The sequence below is a fragment of the Cornus florida genome, unplaced genomic scaffold (assembly GCF_030987335.1).
Source record: "Cornus florida cultivar Cherokee Brave unplaced genomic scaffold, ASM3098733v1 CherokeeBrave_3.0.0_Hap2_Chr10, whole genome shotgun sequence".
Lineage (NCBI taxonomy): Eukaryota > Viridiplantae > Streptophyta > Magnoliopsida > Cornales > Cornaceae > Cornus > Cornus florida.
The window spans coordinates 64,791,848-64,809,236 of NW_026775580.1; the positions used below are offsets into that span (position 1 = coordinate 64,791,848).

At 37.7% G+C, this 17,389-nt stretch overlaps 1 protein-coding gene across 1 annotated transcript; it reads left to right on the top strand.

The window, feature by feature from the left end:
- The first annotated feature begins 611 nt into the window (after nt 1-611).
- On the top strand, nt 612-3,401 carry LOC132276572 (subtilisin-like protease SBT3). Its single transcript, XM_059778053.1, has one exon. The coding sequence runs from the start codon at nt 741-743 to the stop codon at nt 3,084-3,086; it is 2,346 nt and encodes a 781-aa protein (XP_059634036.1). The 5' UTR covers nt 612-740; the 3' UTR covers nt 3,087-3,401.
- The last annotated feature ends 13,988 nt before the right edge of the window (nt 3,402-17,389 follow it).

The following is a 17,389-nucleotide window of genomic DNA, read 5'->3' on the forward strand; positions in this document are numbered from 1 at the left end:
CCGCTTGGGGTGGAGGTGGATTTGGATTTGAGTGTATTTTTGTTTTTTGGATTTGATGATCTGATAGTCCAAACATGAGAAATGATTCTAAAATCTAGTAAAAAAATATTTGGAACAAATGTTTCATTGATGGAGGATAGATTTGGTGTTGGTATTGGAAGAGATTATCCTGCCCCAGGGAGACAATAGGGATCCTCCTACGCCAAATTGTCGGCTACTGTTGGGTCAAAGAAACAAAACAAGACTACATCCAAGTCCGCAGTGCATAGCCCTTCAACTTTGACTTTAAATGGCCAGCTGAAACAATATGTGGCCTAGTACTTTTCGGTGACAGCTTGCCGATTAAAAACACATCAATGCCTACTATTTGTGTGGATGACAAAAAGATAAATTCTAACAACTCAAAACAAGACTACATCCAAGTCCGCAGTGCATAGCCCTTCAACTTTGACTTTAAATGACCAGCTGAAACAATATGTGGCCTAGTATTTTTCGGTGACAGCTTGCCGATTAAAAACACATCAATGCCTACCATTTGTGTGGATGACAAAAAGATAAATTCTAACAACTCAAGTAAATGCTGTCTCCGCCGTCGTTGTTTCAATATAATTTAATACACGCTCATCTCAATTTCAACTATCATAGTATCATATTTATGCTTATATATAGAGATGCAAAATATAAACCAACTTACAGGTCCAATTATTGTCTAACCAAAGCTTCAAGTTTTGGAGGAAACAATGAAGATCGTTAATGGGGTACCTCTTCTTCATTTGATCTTGCTTGCATGGTGTCTTCTGGCTTTCCAGGCTAGATCAGCATCAGTTGGGAGGTCCACCTATATTGTCCACATGGACAAGTCTCAAATGCCCAAGATCTTTGCTAGCTACAACCATTGGTACTCCTCCACTGTTGATTCCATAAAATCAGCAGGTCACACATTATCAAGCGGTCATGAATCCAACCCAGAGCTTGTCTACACTTATGATAATGCTTTTCATGGTTTCAGTGCAGTATTGTCTCAAGATGAACTAGAGACTCTAAAGAATTCCCCTGGGTTTGTCTCAGCTTATAGTGATAGAGAAGTCACACTTGACACCACCCACAGCACTGAATTCCTTTCCCTCAATCATGTCACCGGCCTATGGCCGGCTTCAGATTACGGCGAAGATGTCATCATTGGTGTCATCGACACTGGTGTCTGGCCGGAGAGCAGGAGCTTCAATGATAAAGGAATGACTCCAATCCCCTCTAGGTGGAAGGGTAAGTGTGAGGAAGGACAAGAGTTTAATTCCTCACTGTGCAACTTGAAGCTCATTGGAGCTAGATACTTCAACAAGGGGATTTTAGCTGCAGATCCCAACATTACAATCAGTATGAATTCTGCAAGGGACACTGATGGCCACGGCACACACACTTCCTCCATAGCTGCTGGAAGCATTGTGGAAGGCGCTTCATACTTTGGCTATGCAAAGGGAACAGCAAAAGGGGTTGCGCCCAGTGCTCGCGTGGCCATCTATAAGGTCATTTTTAATGAAGGGCGGAAAGCTTCTGATGTCCTTGCCGGTATGGACCAGGCGGTAGCTGATGGCGTTGACGTGATATCAATTTCAATGAATTTCGGACGTGGGATACCTCTGTATGAGGATCCTATTGCCATAGCTTCCTTCGGAGCCATGGAGAAGGGTGTGGTTGTTTCAGCTACAGCAGGTAATAGAGGCGGTTCTCTCGGAGAGGTGCGCAATGTGAGCCCATGGGCCTTGACCGTCGCGGCAGGTACAATCGACCGTTCGTTTGCTGGAACTTTGACTCTCGGAAACGGGTTAACCATCACCGGATGGACCCTGTTCCCTGCAAGTGCCTTGGTATTAGATCGCCCTCTTATTTACAACAAGACTCTGTCTTCATGCGATTCAAGTGAATTGTTGTCTGAAGCCCCTCATGATGTCATCCTCATATGTGATGAAACTCCAGAGTCATCTTATTATCAATTTTCTACTCAATCTTGGTATATCTCACAGTCAAATGTGGCTGCAGCTATATTTATCAAAGATGATCCTGCATTCGTTACCTCTGATAATGTTGAAGTATTTGAATCCAATGAATTCCCCTGTCCGGGAGTTGTTATTAGTTCTAAAGAAGCCACAACTGTGATCAAATATGCTGAAAGTGGAAATACACCAACAGCGAGCATCAAGTTCCAACAGACCATTGTAGGAACAAAGCGTGCCCCTGTTGTTGCCTCGTTCTCTTCAAGAGGTCCTGCCGAGAGCTGTCCAGGCATTTTGAAGCCGGACCTATTGGCACCGGGGATATTAGTCTTAGCAGCATGGATTCCAAATGGTCCGGCAAGTCATATTGGCTCAAATATTGGGTTGTCCAGTGATTACAATATGATATCCGGGACATCCATGGCGTGTCCTCATGTTTCTGGCATCGCTGCGCTCTTAAAAGGCGCACATCCGGAATGGAGTCCAGCTGCTATTAAGTCTGCCATGATGACCACAGCCAACCCACTTGACAACACTCACAATCCTATCCGACACAATAGCTTTAATGGCGAAGCTACACCTCTAGCCATGGGATCAGGTCATGTTGATCCTAACCGAGCGCTTGATCCAGGTCTTATCTATGATGCTACTCCACAGGATTATGTGAATCTCATATGCTCAATGAACTTCACTAAGAATCAAATCTTGACCATCACAAGATCAAACAGTTACAGTTGTTCAAACCCGTCGTCTGACCTCAATTATCCATCCTTTATTGCTTTCTACGCTGATGAAAAGGATATAGTACTGGTTAAGAAATTTAGGAGGACAGTCACGAATGTTGGCAACGCCATGGCCACTTATAAAGTTCAGGTTGAAGCACCAATGGGTTCTGTTGTCACAGTCTCGCCAAAGACAATGATTTTTAAGAAGATGTATGAGAAGAAGAGTTACTCTTTGACCATCCGTTATATGAAGAACGAGACTTACACGGCCGCCAAATTTGGTTATGTAATTTGGGTGGAAGATGGTGGTAAGCACAATGTGATGAGTCCTATAGTGGTCTCACCTTTTATTTGGAATGACCGTGTTTGAATTGTGCCATGGCAAGTGCATGAATAGTGAAAATAAAGCTTGTATTATGAGGACATAAAAAATAGGGATTATTACATATAAATGAGGTTAGGGCTTCATATTTACTAAGAGGCTGAGTCAAAGTCAAGTATTTCTCTAAAATGTGTTTGACCCAAAAGCTGAGGTGGCACATGAAAAAATACTGTTTATAATGTGTGTTACCTAAAATGCCCTTCTTCCTATTTTATGTGTTGCTTAAAATGCCCTTTTCTATAATGACCTAATTGTAAGCCCTAAAGCGCCTCTTTCATATTCCATTCGTGTAGGCAGGCCTCAGTCTTCCCCCTTCTCTGTAAAACGATCAACAAACCCCTAACCCTAACATTCCATTCGTGCAAGCAGACTTTTTTAGAGAGGGTTTTCAAAGAATCCCCAATTCATTCTTATCCCCTTTTCATAGAGTTTGAGGGTGAGGCAGAGCACATTTTTAGAGGGAATGTATCGATTTTTAAGAAGAATTCCCTAATCACAAGTTGTTTGTGCTAATTCCAACCCATTCAAGAGAGCGCCATCACTGCCAAACACTGCAAAATGACGAACTATCGGTGAGTTATAATTTTTTTCAATTTTGATTTATGAGTAATTTGTCTCTTCAGTTAATAATTTGTGTTTTTTTTTTTTTTGTTTTTTTGACTCTTGAATCTTGAAGAAGCCCACCGTAATGGGATTGTCAAAGAGGTTGATCACGATCACGTAGACAACAGTACTCGTGAGGTAATTTAAATTATTCTCCTAATTAGGTTTTTGGGAAATTCAAGTGCCTTATTTCTAATTTTTTAACCAAATGGCCTTTATGTCCTGAATGGATTATATTGCAGAATTCTCTGCTGTCTTACTACTCGCTCTGTGTCGACTCATCACCCATGCTTGGTGCTTTCAGTATTGGTGAGGTAGGTTAAATTATTATATTTATGCCTTAATTGTTTGCTTTCACTCTTAGGTTTTGGGGAAATTCAAGTGCGCCTTATTTCTATTTTTTTAACCCACTTTCCATGAGATTTGTTTCGTGTGCATCCTATCTCCTTTAAGCCTTTATGTCTGGTATAAATTCTTGAATGGGCTATATTGCAGACTTCTCTGGTGTCTTATTACTCACCCTGCGTGGACTCATCACCTGAGAAGTCTTCACTCATGCTTACTGATACATTTGTTTTCCTTTGTTGTGTTATTTATAATTTTCCTAAAAATAACTTAGTGATAGAATGGAATTAACATGGTGAAAAACTGAAAAAAAATAATATTAAATAATATTAGTTCTTGTTGTCTTCTTTGTTTGTGTGTGTGTCATCACACTCTAAAGCCTGCATATCTGTAGCAGAATATGTGTTGTGACTTTGCTTTCCTTTGTTACTGTCTCAATCCATGTTAAGTTTTATCTTGTCTTTCCCTTTGCATTGTCTTCAATGTGGATCATGTCACTTTTGTCGCGTATGTAGTTATTTATTTTTTTTTCTAGTTGCATATGTAGTTATTGGTAACCAACTTAATCATTTTTTTATTTTATTTTATCTTATTCCCAATGTGTGTTGCTTCATTTGTCTCAACTCTCATGAATGCATTGCCAGAAAAGAAAAACCATCTGAAAATTGTATTTATTCCTAATTTTATTTGTTCTTGTGTTAGCATGCATTTTCTCAATATGTGCATTTCTCCACACTCCATCTATGAACATGTTTGTTAATCACCCCTCATTCTATCCTATAAATTATGTATGGCTTATATAATAATTTTTTTAGTTTTAAAGGTATACGTCAACTACACATAAAAAAGCACTCCCCCACTTAATGTATCTTGTTTTAAATTCTGTAAGGAATGTCATCTTCAATTTGTCCTTCTATATGAACAATAAAGCCTAGGTAATGAAATTATTCGCATTTTAGTATCTAATAATTTTCAAATTTTGCTTTATCTTCATTTGTATTCCTAGTTTAAGTAAATTTACATTACAAAAATTTAGTTCTATTTTCTAGAATTTATTTCAATACCTATAATTAGATTGTCCCTACATTAGTTCCATCAATCAAAATAATAGCACCAGTACATGGTATGTTCTAAGTAATTTCAGCTTAATGTATATTTTCAGTTCATACATAACTAAGACAAAAGATAACATCTCCATGCTGATCCATGATGTAAAGTTATAACAATTAGAAAGTCACTTGTTTTCCCCCCATATTTTCTCATTATAGTCACAATTCCATTATATGTGTCTTTTATATGTTAATATGTGCTATTTATTACTTTTTCCCTTTTCTAAGATACGTCATGTTACATTTCTTAAGACCCTATCACTAACTTCCAAGAAATCTTTAAAAATCATAGAAAGATCTTTCTTATTCTAGCTAAAGCTTTCTATTAGTCTTTCCACTAGCTAAATCATTTCCATTGTTGACCTTCTTAGCATAAAGCCACATCTGATTAGCACATCACTCACTCCCTAATCACTTACAATATTTTTGACAACTACCTACACCACCAGAATATCACTTCTCCATTTCTGGTTGAAACCCCATCACCATGGCCACCATCCACCATCCTAATTGTTTGCTAACAACTCCATTAAAACTCACCACTCTGACATCTGTAGATAACCATCAGTTCATCATAATCAACCTTACTGAAACCTAATTGCATAACTGTCATTGTCTATCCCATATTCACACCATGACAATCAAATTCACTTCCATAACCCTCCCACCTCCATTACCAGCTCTCTCTAAAATTTCTTTTTTCCCCCCTGTAGGTGCAAAATTTCGCTCAACCAATAACGATTAAGAGAAATAAAACAACTCACTCAATCAGCAATAAAAATAACCAAGAACAGTATATAGAAAAGTGTAGAATTGCTTGGACGCTTGGGATCCCTTTTATTGGAGGTCTTGGCCTCTATTTATACATAAAAAAAGTAGTAGAATTATGGTAGGACTCGCATTGCTTGTCCTCCAATTCTTTCCATGTATGACTTTCTTTACAATTAGAGTTCTTTCCATTATTTAATTTTCCATGCACATAATTTGCTTTGTGTAGAACTTCCTATTGCAAAGTCTTCCTTCTACGGTAAATCCTTCAACTTATAGGATTTGTCCAATCTTGAATAACTGGGCTGGCTGTACCTTTAATCGGCTGGGCTTGAATAACGGGCCGGATGTTGATATTAGCAAATCGGGTTGATAACCTTTTGATTTGGCCTGGATAAAGGTTGGAGGGCAAATAACAGTGATCATGGGCTAAGAATACATTCAATTTGGGCTTGAGCATGACGGGCCTTTGAAAGACAGATTTGCATCCGTGATGACGTGGAGTAATCTTATTAGAGGGGATTTTTTCCCTCCACACTTTGCCCCCAATTCCTCTTTAATTGGACTACAGCTCCTAATTAAAAGGGAATTGAAGTTGTGCAGTTACCACTTTTGCACGAGGCATTTCCAGTTGTGTCTATTGTTATTCTCACTCAAGGACTTCTTCAAGACTTGCTTTTGTTCTTACTGCGCTCGTTTCGTCCCTTGCGTTCTTCACATTCTCATATCACCAGGTTAGTTCTTCATCTTCTTCTTTCAATCTTGCATTATAAGTACTTCGACTACTCCTGATCATGTAGAAATCGCGGATTCTGAATCCATGCTATCGTCTTCTTCTAACCTCATTAAGGGTTCCTCCTCTTAGGGTTTCTAACTTTCTTAGATCTGCAAATGACTCGACCAATCAGCCGGGTATTTCTCCATTCCAGGCTGAGACATCCACCTCTAGGTCAGATAGTGTTTTTATTAACGAAGAGAGAAATGCAATTTTATCTGTTCGTCGTATTAAGTTTTCCATTGAATCCATAATAGAGGATTTTGAGATTCCCGAGGAGGTAGAAATTGTATAATACCCCAAGGGCGCCGATTTTTGTGCCGGTGAGGGCGTCGGCGATGACGAGTTGCTCCTCTCTGTTGGGCACCTCAACGCTCTTCGATTCCCCCTTCACCCTTTTTATCATTTAGTTTTTAACAAATTAGGGATTGCACCCCTACAAGTCAACCCTAACTTCTTCCGAATAATCTTGGCATTCCTAGCTCGCCGAAGGCTGGAGAGTCTTGATCTGACTCTTGCTGACTTGCTAATTACTTATGCTATTTTCAAGCACGGGACCGAACCTGGTCGCTTTTACTTTACCTCTTCCTCGCACCAGAGGATATGTACAAACCTCCCTTCCTTTGAAAAGAAGTGGATATAGAGGACGATAACCGTTAAAGGGAAACGGGCTGTATCTCAATCGAGCAAGCTCCCAATCCCACGCAAGTTTGGGAAGCTAGGTATAGATTATGCCCCCTCTCTACATAAAAATTGTTCTGGTTGTTTCCCATGTCAAGTTTTACTCTTTCGGTATACTTATGAATTTCTTGGTCTTGTTTTAGTGACATTCCCTTCCTCTATTGCTAAGAAGAGACTTTCCTTTTTGAAAAGAAAGTCTGGTGCGAGCCCCCTTCTATTGAGGATTTGCTTACCTTAGCAAACCTTAAGGAAATCACATCTAGAGTTGAAGCTGCAGACCTCATGGATTTGTCTCTTCCGACCTTCGATAGTTTCCCAATGATTGAGGAAGGAAAACAGAGGGCTGAGGCCCTAAAGAAGAAAGCTGCTGAAGATCGGCCCTTAGCAGTTATCAGGTCGAATGAGCATGAGACAGAGGTCGATGAGCCTCCTCTGAAGAAGACTAGGCCCAATCCATCTTCCTCTGGCAGGAGTAAGACTCCTTCTAAGAGTAAGGGGAAAAAAGCTGGAGAGACTGAGCCAGAGGATAAAGTCAGAGCATATGTTCTGGCTAAAATTGGGACTCCTTGGGCACCTTCCTTTTCTTAGGGCTGATAAATCGGTCCTGCACTCTGGTGATTCTATGATCACCGATCCATCAGCTGCATTGGTGGTTGCCCGGGGAATGTGGTTCCCCAAAGACGAGAAGATTATCGGCAGAATGGGACTGGAACAGTTACTTCCATCTGCCCCCATTCGCGCCATAGAGGTCTGTTCCTTCTTCCTTCCTTGCTCTTTTAGTTCTTGCTTCCACTATACTTACATTGTTATCTCTGTTGTTTGATGATGTAGGGTCTGTATCATACTATGGCCCTGTGTGCCACTGCTGAGGTGCAATATCTCTCAATCAAGAGAAGCTAGAGAAAGACCTTGGCAATAATGAGAAGAAAGCCTCGAACGCATCCCTGAATGTGAAGATTGCTTCTAAAGCAAGGGATGCCTACAAGAAGCGCTTGGCTGAGTCTGCAACTAAGGTGGAGACGTTGGAGGCTGAAGTCCAACGCTTGACCGAGTCAATTTAAACTTGTGTCACTGCTAGGAGACAGATGCAAGGCCATTACTCCATTTTAGTGCGCTTATCGAGCTCAAAAGCTTACCGGTCTGGCTTCAATCAAGGCCCAAAATAATGGATCTCGATGCCTTTGATTCAAACATGGGGGTGTCCTTCCTTTACGATGAGGGTCCAAAGGCTTAAGAGGCTGAGGTGCTTTTTGCTGAGATGGTGAGGGCTCACCCAGAAGATCCTTCAGGCTTATCAACTCCTGCAGCTCCTGATCCTTCAATTCCTCCAACCTCAAGCCCTACTATAGTGTATGCTTTTGATTCTACTCTATTCGATCCGAAGTAGAATCTTGTAATTTAATTCTTTGTAATGGAACGATATTTTTGTGATAATACAACTTTGTTTTTCAGGCTAAGATGCCTCAACTTTATTTTTCTGAATATTCATGAATGCCTTCAATATTGCATACATTTTGCTGCTGAATGGTAATATTTTGAAGTATATTACCCTGTTTGAAGTTTCCTCATTTGTTGTAATCTTAGCGCGAGGGCTTGTGAAGGTAGTATCTAAAAAGTATTTTCCTCGGTATTGAGCTTGTAGAGAAAAATGCTGATCCGGACACTTAGGGTCTAAAGCGAATCATCCCTCGGCGCTGAGCCTGAGGAGAAAAATGCTAAGACGGACACTTAAGGTCCGAAGCGAATTGTTCCTCGGCATTGAGCCTTAAAGGAAGTTTGCTGAACTGGACATTTAGGGTCCGAAGCAAATTATTCCTCGGCATTGAGCCTTAGAGGAAGTTTGTTGAGCTGGACACTTAGGGTCCGAAGCGATTTGTTCCTCGGAGCTGAGCCTGAGAGGAAATATGTTGAACCAGACACTTAGGGTCTGAAGTGAATTGTTCCTCGGCGTTGAGCCTTAGAGGAAATTTGTTAAGCTGGACACTTAGGGTCCGAAGCGAATTGTTCCTCTGTGACGAGCCTTAGAAGAAGTTTGCTGAACTGGACACTTAGGGTCCGAAGCGAATTGTTCCTCAGCGTTGAGCCTTAGAGGAAGTATGTTGAGCCGGACACTTTGGGTCTAAAGTGTTTCATTCCTCGGCACTGAGCCTAAGAGGAAGTATGCTGAACCGGACACTTTGGGTCCAAAGCGTTTTATTCCTCGGCGCTGAGCCCGAGAGGAAATATGCTGATCCGGACACTTAGTGTCCAGAGCGTTTTCTTCCTCGGCGCTGAGCCTGAGAGGAAGTATGCTGAGCCGAACACTTTGGGTACGGAGATTTTTCTTCCTCGGTGCTGAGCTTGAAAGGAAATATGCTGAGCCGGACACTTAGGGTTCGAAGCGTTTTCTTCCTCGGCGCTGAGCCTGAGAGGAAGTATGCTGAGCCGGACACTTAGGGTCCGAAGCGTTTTCTTCCTCGGCACTGAGCCTGAAAGGAAGTATGCTGAGCCGGACACTTAGGGTCTGGAGCATTTTATTCCTCAGCGCTGAGCTTGAGAGGATGTGTATTGAGCTGGACACTTAGGGTCCGAAGCGTGGACTAGGAAGAATTCCATGCACTTGAAGAGTATCTTGCAGTAGGCGAGGCCGAGGACTCAAAAATGATAGGAGGCCACGAAAAAGAGTCACCATGACTGGGATGTCTCCCATTCATTTGCTTGGGAGACTTTCCTCCATGGAGACTCTCTTCGTAGCATTTTGATGTATGAAATCATGTATATTTTAACTGCATATTCTTTCTATTTCTAATCGATGTAGGACAATAGTAACGGTAAATGTTGCCGCACATAAGTTACTTATGAAAGAAGAGATTCTGAACACAAGCAATTATTGAAACATGCCTTTGGTTTTCTTTACATAAAAATGCATAAAAATTATTGTAAAATCGTAGGGTACAAGTATAGCCCCTTTTTTATGAAAAGAAAGAAATATATGAAGCAAAATTGTACCCCACATCGAATAGGATAAAAGTATTGTCTCCATTAAGGAAAGAAAATATCTGTCTCGTTTATATAGATAGACAGACATATATAATTGCTTAAAAAATGAAGTTTTCAATTCGTAACTTTCAGATTTTGGAGCGGCAATGGTACAATCAATAAATTCAGCAAGATACAATTTGATGAGTACTCCACTGCTTTAAAGATCATGATTAAAATCAAATAAAATAATCCAGGTAAGCCAAGATTTTGATATATATCCTTGTGGATCAACAGGATAGTGGTTTTGCATAAAACTAATCATGGCTCGCTGGTTTTGATTAAATACTAGAAATCAGGAATAATTAATTGAAGAGGCGATCATACCTTGATCGAAGATTAAACCATTGGAATACCTTTTTAAGTCCTCTGATTATTTGCTGCAAAATTGTATGGAACTACTCCTTTAGTAATCCCTAATTTGCGACTTTGCGATTTTGGTGTTAAACTTTGTTTGCACTTCTTCAACACCATCTGAATGATATAGACCTGGCACAGTTTATCTTTTTGAAGAGAATATATTGCCCCAGTTGGTGTTGTGATTGTCCCATGATAAACCTCCACTTGGCTTTCTTTGGGCTTTAGATTATTGGGCAAATATTATTTCGGCTGCAACACTAGTTGTCTATGTGTGTTTTTGCTTTGCCCACTGGTTGTTGTAGAAACTAGCGGCTTTCTCGATCTGCATTTTCATACTAGTTTCCGATGCCACTATTTTTGTAATTGGCTTAAGTGTGCTATTTGTCATTGCACTTGGGAATTAACTCTGTTTGTCGATGCATATAGACAAACCCAAATATTAGTGAACAACATACAAACATAGATCAAATAAGACTGAGAAATAAATAGAAAACTATTTATAATCGTCCATATGTAACATGTAGCTTACTACTTGAAGGAAAGAATTTCAAGAACCTCTTATATATCATAATAGAATATATAAATATAAATTCTAACTACCAATAAGTATTTATTCTTTTATAGCATATATGTCAACTTCAAAAACCACATTTAGAGTTTAAGTGAAATTTACTCAATGTATGCTATATGTTTACGACTTTCAACAATAGACCAAATTATAAAAAGTAATGCTCCAAAAGCAATCTAGAATTGTAATTTATTGCCACTTAATTGATTTGCAGAGAATTAATTGACATATTAGCCATGGTTAACATTCACAGACAAATCCATGCATTATATAATTTCCTCACTTCTGCTTTTGTTTCTTTCTAATTCAAAACAATGATGTCATCCAATATTATGCGTATATGCAAGAATGACTCATAGATACTTTAAAATCCATATGATGTGGATATGAAAATAGTGACGGAAAGCAATTAAAGGTTAAATTGAGGCTCATGATCCAAACTGGCATAGAAATAATTACTTCAAAAAAAAAAAAAAAAAAAACTAACAGATATCACTATGAGAAATTCCCAACAGATATAAATAAAATCCTAGAATAACACTAGGTAAAAAGTTAAATTGAGGCTCATTATCTAAACTCATATAATCTCGTTCTTCAAATCTCCTTCAATTACAAGTCCCTGGCTTCTCTTCAAAATATTAGAATAACTATCATAAAATGAGATTTAGGTCCATACCAGAACAACGTTGATGGAACACCAAGACTATGGTGTTCCATGTTGGTGTCACCAATAATCCAATACCCACTAATCCTCAATTGAGAAGAATTAATACCTTTGTGACAAGTATAATGGTCCTGCAGAACAGCCTCACAAATGAAGACAATGATTTTGTATTCATTGATGTAAGTAGATATATTGTAGGTGCAAATTATAGTGCTATCTAACATCCTAATTTGTAATTAGAAAAAGGCACGGTATCAAAAAAGTAACTTCCGAAGAAATAAGCACAGCAAACCCCAGATCTTCCATCTAGAGGTCATTTTGATACAAAGGGTTTTAATTCTGAACCACCCAAGCTGTGAGTGTACAAAGATGCAAGCAGTATCTGCACTCTTTGAGATTATACAAGTTGAAAACGATTTCAGGACTATAAACATATAACTAAAACATTTGCAAAATACACCGAGTAAGCACTTCAGGCGATAAAGATCCAAAAGCAAAGTCTCAATAGAGTTATGCAAAATTTCATTAGCATAAGAAATTATTTGTGATGATGGAGATCTGTGATAAGCTAGCAAAAGATCTCATCTGCTTCATTCCTGTAGCCTTGCTGATTTACGAACTGCAGCCATTTGGTAGAGCCCATTGAATGAATAATAAATGAATAAACAGACCTTGTGGAAAAACATATGACTATAACTCGGCAAGTCTGCTAGGTATCTCCTATAAAATATACAATCAATATTAAAGAAAGAATATCCCAGCAGTCAAAATCTAAATCAGCAACTAAAGGAAGATTTCGTTGCTAAGAGAGAGCTGAAGTCTCTGCTGCCAAAGAAGAAGAATAAAGGATTCTGGTACAGGAGCTCACTCTTTTGCTATTGAGAAAAGATTACGTTCAAGGGCACGAAGCAATAAGCTAATTTCTCAATTCTCAGACTGGTATTTACGCACATACATATATTTGGGAAAAACTTTTTATTTATTTTTTTCTCCACATTAGTGATGGTGTCATACAAATGTAGTACTTTTTTATTGCTGTAATCTTGTTTTTGAGATGAATGGTCTATGAAATAATTGGTCTTATAAAAATTGACCAGAATATGTAAAAATAAATTAGATTTTGCAATAGATTCCATCAATAATTCTTTTTAGACCATTAAGTAAGGTATACCTACTAGTGTTAAATAAGCGAGAGAGAATTCAAGTTTCTTCAAAAACATTTTTTTTTTTCAAAATTATTGTTTCTATTAGCCTGATGGTTAAGTTACGAACTTGAGTTCTGAAGATCAACTCGACTCAATAGGCTTGAGTTCAGATTAGCATCAATCAACAAATATATTTTGCAGTAAAAGAACATATTTATGAGAACGTACTAGTCTTTTTATATTCGTGTATGTGTCTTAACTTTCCTCTTATTTTGCATTACAGCTTTGACTAGAACTCAAGAAGAAGAAAGAATAGTTCAGTTCAGTAAGGAAATAAAACCCTTTAACTAACAGTACAAAAAGAGTGCTAAATTAATTGATTTTTGGTGATTTTGAGAGATTCATACACACTTTCATATATTGGCATTCAAATTATGAAGCTATGTTGGCGAAGTGCTTATTGATCTAAACTATCACATAATGATGTACATATATAGTGCGTGTGTGTCATTAGTCTTCTTCTGTGCTTTCTGGTAATTCAGACGAGAACAAGTAAAATTGAAAATCCTATTGAAGCATGGATGTGAAAACTCAAAATAAAGCAAATTTTGATTCCATTGTATATTAAGAAGTGCCTTAGAAGGAGATGCATAAACAAGTTATACTAGTTGTTAGCAAAAATTTCCTCGGGAGATCACGGATTGGGCAGTCTGCCCAACAATTGAGATCTTAATATACTGGTCCACCCAACACCTCTGTTCATGTGATGTAGTACTGAAATAATAATACGCCAGTAGCAAAGCCAATAACAAAGCACAACTAATTAACCACTTCTAGCTAGCGCTTATATAATAATTACGCATGTTTGGATTTGTTTCTCAAGATTTTATATATATATATATATAAAATCAAAATCAACATGAAATCAAGATCAAAACACTTATCTGATTTTAAGGCTTTTTGGACTTGGATAGACATCTGATTACCAGGGCGAATACACGTGATGCCTCTTAGGTTTTCCATTCATTAGCCTTGCTACCCAGTATTGTCCAAAAGCATATTAAGCGGCATTGTTGATGTAAAGAACCTTGTGGGCCGGCTTGCTTTGGCTATGATAGTCGTTGTTGGAGAGGACTTGGGTTCAAATCCCAGACTTGAAGATTTTAATTTCAAGTCACGTTGTTGGACTTGGAGATTTTAATTTGAAGTGGTGGGGATATATTTCTATACGATTCCCACAGACGGCGCCAAAGTGTAGGTGCAAAATTTCGCTCAACCAATAACGATTAAGAGAAATAAAACAACTCACTCAATCAGCAATAAAAATAACCAAGAACAGTATATAGAAAAGCGTAGAATTGCTTGGACGCTTGGGATCCCTTTTATTGGAGGTCTTGGCCTCTATTTATACATAAAAAAGTAGTAGAATTATGGTAGGACTCGCATTGCTTGTCCTCCAATTCTTTCCATGTATGACTTTCTTTACAATTAGAGTTCTTTCCATTATTTAATTTTCCATGCACAGAATTTTCTTTGTGTAGAACTTCCTTCTACGGTAAATCCTTCAACTTATAGGATTTGTCTAATCTTGAATAACTGGGCTGGCTATACCTTTAATCGGCTGGGCTTGAATAACGGGCCGGATGTTGATATTAGCAAATCGGGTTGATAACCTTTTGATTTGGCCTGGATAAAGGTTGGAGGGCAAATAACAGTGATCATGGGCTAAGAATACATTCAATTTGGGCTTGAGCATGACGGGCCTTTGAAAGACAGATTTGCATCCGTGATGACGTGGAGTAATCTTATTAGAGGGGATTTTTTCCCTCCACACCCCCTTTCTCCAAAATTTCCATTTTCCTTTTCTAAGTTCTCTAAAATTGTTACTCTCTTCCTATTGAGATGTTCTCTAGACTCTTTTATTCTCTCTCTAAAATATCAACAATTATGTCAAAGTACGTCTATCCTCTTATTCTCTCTTTAAAAGTCAGTACCTTCTACTGAAATTTATTGTGATACTTTGTTCTCTTTAAAATATTTGTTTCTCTAAAATTCTAGCAACTCCCTCCAAATCTTTTGGCAACTTTTTCTCACTTTAACATTTTATTACTATCTCGGTAAAATTACAAAAATTCTCTTGATTCTTCTTAAATTTTTTAGGATAGCTCTTACTTTTTCAGGTATTGTTGTAATTGGCTCCTGACTCTGGTATTGTTGTAATTAGAGACATCATAGAGCATTCATTGGCAGATTATCCTGTTAATTTAAGTTTTTCATGCGTTTCACCTATCTTTTAGCTTGTTTACAGCCTACGAAATGGCTGATCTCATACTTAAAAAAGTCTCCTTACAGTGGGCAGTCTAAGCTTTCACCATGTCACCTGACCCTTTTTTTCCACCAAATTATATATATATATATATATATATATATATATATATATATATATATATATAGTAGTATTTTGAATACTAAAGAGTTGAACTATCACAAAAATATACTAGGCCACGTAGAAATTCCCAATGTTGAAGAACCAGTTGGCTGGTGATTGTCCCTTCCACTTCCAGAACCTTTTCTCCTTTTGCTGATCGAAATACAGAAAGGAGAGATGACCCTGATTGGGTTTTCAATTTTCTTATCGCCCTTTAAGAAAGATAAAAAAATTAATATTTAGAAGTTGGATTTGATGTGACCTTATTTATAAATTCATGATAAGATAAATTATTTAAGCTTGAAACTTGAACGAAGACTTAAGAAAACGTCATCAAAATATCTCCCATCAGTTAACTGGACTTATGTACACTTATTTTGTGAAAGTAACATGTATGTGTGACATTTGTCAAACCACCAAATTACAAATTCTGAGTTTCAATAAGAGTATATCCAAAGAAAACAAGGGTTGAAGTAGTTTTCAGTTTAGCATACATTTGCCAGTTTGAAGAGTGCCTTGCATTCCTAAGCATGCTAACTCCATTTTCTTTCTTTAATTCTTTGTTTCTGATGCACACTTTCTTATTTCTTTACACTTAGAATAGCCTTCCTTAATTTATAATTATAGTAATATAAAATCTAAAGCATGTAGCTCCTATTTTGCAGCAGAACTACTGCATAAGACTCAGCTTAAATGAAGACTTGACATTTAAATTTGAATATCTGTGTCATGATTATTTTTAAAATTATTATTATTCAAAGTTTCGAATTGTCTGTTTTTAAATTGCTTTTGTTCCTTATTATTATTATAAAATGCCTTAATACCTTAATTTTTATTGTATGTGACAGTCACAGAGACAAAGTGGTTCTTTTGTTCCAACTACACACAGAGACAGAAAGAATGCATGTCCATCAAATACACAAACAAGAGGACTTTCACTAGGACCACGCAAAGGAAAAGAGCCACAAATTGGTTTACCACAGAACAAGGAAATACATACTTGTATTTGCCCAATTGGGAGCTAAAGGAAGTGGGATAGGAGGATCTCAGAATCCAAAAAGTACTTGAAATGATGTGGGATATGGGACATTTGTAATGTTAAACAGTGTCATTTTTTTTGCTGGTATTTTGCAATCTGTTGTTGTTAGCTATTTTCTAAGTTTTAAAGAAGAGTAGTTTTTGCAACTTTTGATTGTGGATCAGGTTGGTATGTTTTTGCAATCATATATTGTATGGCTTATTATACACCTTCGATGGAATCAAATGAAGTTGCTCTTTTGGGTTTTCATGAATTAGTATTGTATAGCTTATTATACTAGGGTCTAACTGAATTTTCTTTGACTATTACATGAATGTACTATAAGAAAAACACAAAATAACCCAAAATATTCTTCAAGCTAGCTAAGCGAGGGTTTAGAAAACATGGTACCTGGATGCCAAAAAGTAGTACCTTTAGTTCAAAAATGTGGTACCTTTGGAAACAAAGTGGTACCTTCGCAAAAGGGACTTATTTTTGCAATTGAAAATGGTATTACACCACACACCGCTAATTAGGTTACACATTAGATTAATATATAGCTCCATTAGGGCCATGAATAACATAATATATTCTCCAAGCTAGCTAAGCGAGTGTTTAAAAAACATGGTACCTGGACGCCAAAAAAAAGGGACTTATTTTTGCAATTGAAAATTGTATTAAACCCCACACCGCTAATTAGGTTGCACATTACATCTATAAACAGCTCCATTAGGGCCATGAATAACACAAAATATTCTCCAAGCTAGCTAAGCGAGTGTTTAGAAAATATAGTATCTAGATGCCAAAAA